General features: G+C 59.8%; 1 protein-coding gene across 3 annotated transcripts in view; it reads left to right on the top strand.

Moving 5' to 3' along the window:
- BGN (biglycan) overlaps positions 1–3426 on the top strand; it is a 15107-nt gene extending 11681 nt beyond the window's left edge. For all 3 annotated transcript variants that reach the window (XM_015566020.1, XM_015566022.1, XM_015566021.1), the window contains exons 4-8: positions 1–207; positions 710–820; positions 1117–1210; positions 1295–1433; positions 2684–3426. In XM_015566020.1, coding sequence (XP_015421506.1) covers positions 1–207; positions 710–820; positions 1117–1210; positions 1295–1433; positions 2684–2881 — 749 coding nt within the window. In that variant the 3' untranslated portion in view covers positions 2882–3426. The remainder of the gene's footprint in view (positions 208–709; positions 821–1116; positions 1211–1294; positions 1434–2683) is intronic.
- The last annotated feature ends 1407 nt before the right edge of the window (positions 3427–4833 follow it).

The following is a 4833-nucleotide window of genomic DNA, read 5'->3' as shown; positions in this document are numbered from 1 at the left end:
TCCTGGTGAACAACAAAATCTCTAAGATACACGAGAAGGCCTTCAGTCCCCTGCGGAAGCTGCAGAAGCTCTACATCTCCAAGAACCACCTGGTGGAGATCCCTCCCAACCTTCCCAGCTCCCTGGTGGAGCTCCGCATCCATGACAACCGAATCCGCAAGGTGCCCAAGGGCGTGTTCAGCGGGCTGCGCAACATGAACTGCATTGGTGAGTGTGGCCCTGGCCCAGGACAGTCCCCGTCCCGGTGGCTGTCAGGAACGGTCAGGGACAGGGACTGGGACCTCTTCCAATCAGAATGGGTCTCACAGAATATTCTGGGGCCTTGTCTAGGGACATGCCCCAGAGCGGCCAAAGCAAGGTGAAGAGAAACCAGGGGACAGGGGACTGTAGAGAGAGGGAAGGGAAAAGGTCAATGCTACTAGACAGCCAACCGGAGCCTGCCATGGGCTCCCCCTTTTCTCCTGCTCCCCCTGCCTCCTGAGCCCGATGCAGGGCCAGTGCCCTGAGGGCTAGTGATCTTGAACAGCCAGGACTTTGCAATTTGCCCCATAAATCAGTGGCTGCTTTCAGGGGGAGATAGTGGAGCAGGCAATTGGCAGGGTTCATCAGGCCAATCCCAAGCCAGGAGGCCAGCAGGCCCCGGGGTGTATGGGCGACAGCTTGAGCTCCATCCACTGTGGCTCTGGGGCTGAGGGGGCCTCTCTCTTAGAGATGGGCGGGAACCCCCTGGAAAACAGCGGCTTTGAACCTGGAGCCTTCGATGGCCTGAAGCTCAACTACCTGCGCATCTCCGAGGCCAAGCTCACCGGCATCCCCAAAGGTAGGAAGACAGCCCTTTCTTCCCACGCTGGGCAGAGCTGGGGATCTAGAGCCTGTTTTGTGTGAACGAATATAAATTATAAGTAAACATCATTACATAAAAGGGTATGGTCTCTTTTTTCAATAGTTTTATTCATTTCAAATGGGCCGGATCCGGCGTGGGCCGTAGTTTGCCCACGGCTGGTCTAGACCCACCTGGTCTCCTTATAGGGAGCGCTTCAGCGGGCCTCCCCCACCTCACACACACATAGCAGCAGCCACACCCTCCTGCATTCATCTCATTCATTGTCCCGGCAGACCTTCCCGAGACCCTGAATGAACTCCACCTGGACCACAACCAAATCCAGGCTATTGAGCTGGAGGATCTGCTCCGCTACTCCAAGCTGTACAGGTGGGCTGGGGCCCAGGCGGGTGGCCCACCCCTCAGCCCTCTTCTCCTCTGGCTTCTCAGTACATCTCCTCCTTCCGTTTGCAGGCTGGGCCTGGGCCACAACCAGATCCGCATGATCGAGAACGGAAGCCTGAGCTTTCTGCCCACCCTGAGGGAGCTGCACTTGGACAATAACAAGCTGTCCAAGGTGCCTGCTGGCCTTCCGGATCTCAAGCTACTCCAGGTGAGAGCTGGGGGGAGAGGGGGGAGGGGGGAACCCAGTACCAAGTCCTCTAAGACTGGGGGAGGAAGCAGCCCATGTCCCCAGGCCAGTTCCTTGCCCGCCCCCCCTCGCCCCTCCTGATTCAGGCCCCAAGTAGAGAGTGGAACAGGGACTCGCTGTACAAGTGGCAGCTGCATGGTCTGGCCACTTAATCCTTCTCCCTCCGCCTCTGCCTCCTCATCTGGAAAGGAGCAATCACAAGTCTGTACTGAGGAGGAGGGGGAGGACGGCAGGGCAGCAAGGAGGGTGGGATGAGCTGGAGAGAGGTTGTGACAGATAAGCAGGAGGTGGCCTGGTAGATACTGGAGCTGAAGGTCTCCCAAGACGGCAGGGCCTGGGAGGTCGGGGAACAGGAAGGGCCTGGGGATGAACAAATACGTGCAAAGATAGGGATAGCCCAGGGCAGGAAGTGGGCTGATGGGGTGGTGGTACAGGGCCTTGCCTGGGGTTCCCTTCCCTGGCTTGGTTTCCAGTCACACGGGTGAGCTTGGCCTTGCCCAGTCCTGCTCGAGCCCCTCAGTCTCTTCCTCAGCCCCATTCCCATGGTTGTCCAACCAGAGCCCGGTGTGCTCGCAGCAGCCCATCTGCAGCAGCAGCTGTGCAGGGAGTGCTGGACTGAGCGCGCCCTCTAGCGGCCAGTTCCTCTCCGCTTCTAGGGGGGCGCTTGTTGCACACGAGCGCCACTTCTGGTCATTGGACGTCTTACCACCCACACTCCTGTATGCTCAGCCCGCCCCTAGGGAGGGGCTTCAGGGAGTTGGGGAAGGCTGATAGAGGGCAAGTGCCCCTGAGGACCGGGAGGAAAAGGAAATTACCCTGAAGGTTCTTTCTCCTGTCATGCCCCAGAGTCTCTGGAATGAGAGACTGAGAGGGGCAGGCCGGGAGGGAGTTCATTGAACTCAGAGGGAAGGCCAGGGACCCTCTGGAATCCCAACGTGCCATCTTTCTTTCATGGACACCCCCCCATCCCCTGCCCCCACCTCCATGTGCCCCTCACCTCCCACCCACCATGAACCCACATGAACCCCTCATCCCAGCCCCTGGTCACACACAGGGGCTGTCTAACCACCATACTCCAGCCTTGGTTTGCTCCTCCCGCTGGATGCAATGCAATGATGTGATGCCCAGGTGGCTGCCAGGCCAGATTCAGGAAAGGTGGTTGGGCGCTGGGGCCACTGGCACTGAACCTAGGCCACACCCCTCTGCCCCAGGTGGTCTACCTGCACAGCAACAACATCACCAAGGTGGGCGTCAACGACTTCTGCCCCATGGGCTTCGGGGTCAAGCGAGCCTACTACAACGGCATCAGCCTCTTCAACAACCCTGTGCCCTACTGGGAGGTGCAGCCAGCCACCTTCCGCTGTGTCACCGACCGCCTGGCCATCCAGTTTGGCAACTACAAGAAGTAGAGGCAGCAGCAACCTTGCGGTGGCCTGAGCTGGGTCTCTGGGGAGCACAATGAATGTCCTGAAGGGGGAGGCAGAGCGAGGGAGCCAAGCCAGTGCCCAGCTGCACCCAATCCAGCCCCACCCCGATCCCCAACCCCCCACTCGCTGCCTCCTGACACCTTCACCCTGGTTCCCAAGCATGCAGGCGGGGCATGAGGCCCAGACCCCATCACATGTCCCTTTGGCTTCAGAGCTGCCCCTCCCCCCATCATAGCCATTCAGAGGGGCTCCCACCAAATTTTCTTTCATTTCACCACAAAACCAAATTGTCTGAAGCTCCAATCCAGGGAAACTAGTCCCTGGGTCTGGGGGACGGAAGGGGATGAGCAGACCCCTCTGAGCCCACCGCACCTGCCTGGGGCACATTCCTCCTTCACATGAACTTGCAGCTTCCAGCCCTCATTGGCCTGGTCTGCCATCCTTGGCCTCAAATGGGCTCCCATCTTTATGCAAGTTCATGGCCCATCCATTGGAGCCTCCTTGCTCTACTGACTCTTAGTCTGCCCAGACCCTACCCAGGCAAGCCGGTGGGTGGGGTGCAACTACCCCCCCCCACACACACACCAGTCTGCCCTGCCCAGGTCTCTCCCCTAAGCCTGGGCCTGCAGGCGGCAGATGGAGGTGCTGGGCCCGCCCATGCTCTAGTCACGGGGGGAAGCACTGGGCTCAGCCAGACCCTGGAAGTCAGGCCCCCGGGAGGGGCCCAGCATTCCACTGGAGTCCCAAGCATGCTTTTCATTTCCCCCCACCCCCACCTCGCTCCCGGCCCTTGGTGTGGGGTTTCGAGCAATCACACCCAGCTTGAGGAAGGGCTGCTTCTGAGGTCGGATGCTGTCTTTCAATTAAAGAAACACTGTGCAATATGGCTCTGTGTGTCACTGTTCTCGGGGTGGCACTGGGGGCTGCCTCTGGCCAGCTGCTGGGCTCTGCCTCTCTGTGCCCCCTCCAAGCCTGGGGCTTTGTCTTGCTGCTTTCCCTGAAGGTCCTGGGCACCTCCAGGTGTGAGGCTGTACAACAGGCCCTGGCGACCAGGTGGGAGGCCACGGCCTGGCCCCTTCCCCTCCCTTCTAGGCACTTCCGCTGTCCCAGCTGTCCTTAGACTGGGCTCCTGGAGCAGCCCACCCCGGTGCCCTTTCAGAGTTCAGGCTGCAGGGCACCAGGCTAGACCCCTTCCAGGGGAGCCAGTAAGTCCTAGGGGTCCCCTGATTGCCCCTCTTTTTTTAAAAAAATAAATTTTTATTGATTTTAGAGAGAGGAAGGAAGAGGGAGAGAGAGATAGAAGGATCAATGATGGGAGAGAATCATTGATCGGTTGCCTCCTGCACACCCCACACTGGGGATCGAGCCCACCACCCAGACATGGGCCCTGACTGGGAATCGAACTGTGACCTGTTTCATAGGTCGACGCTCAACCACTGAGCCACACTGGCCTGGTGCCTGATTGTCCCTCTTGATGGGTTCCTGTGTCAGCACTAGGAGGCTCACTCCAGGGCAGGGCGGCACGCTGTGTATTGCATGTGCCCACCTGTGCTGGCCTGGCCCGGGTTCCCAGCACAACCTCCACCCCTTAAGGCACAGTGCGTGCCAGCTGAGCCACGCCCAGGCTGCAGTGTGCTGGCACCAGTCCCAAGAGAAGATCCAGAGTGCAGCCGGGAAATCCTGCCCACTGGACACGGGTGGGGGGACAGTCCCAGAGCAATGCCCTCTCGGCCTGCCCAGAGGGCTGAGGTGGCAGTGGGCTGGATCCTGGCTGCTCTGTCTTCGTGCTACATGAGGGGGCTCTGTCTCTAGTGGTGGAGCCCTGGGGCTTCCCCGGGCAGCCACAGGTCACTCACGAAAATAGAGCAGGCAGGGCCCACTGGGAGTGGCAGCCCAGGAGAGGAGCCCGGAGACTCAGCACCCCGCCTCCCACA

The sequence above is a fragment of the Myotis davidii genome, unplaced genomic scaffold, assembly GCF_000327345.1.
Source record: "Myotis davidii unplaced genomic scaffold, ASM32734v1 scaffold462, whole genome shotgun sequence".
Taxonomy (NCBI): Eukaryota; Metazoa; Chordata; class Mammalia; order Chiroptera; family Vespertilionidae; genus Myotis; species Myotis davidii.
This window is presented reverse-complemented; position numbering and strand designations above follow the sequence as displayed.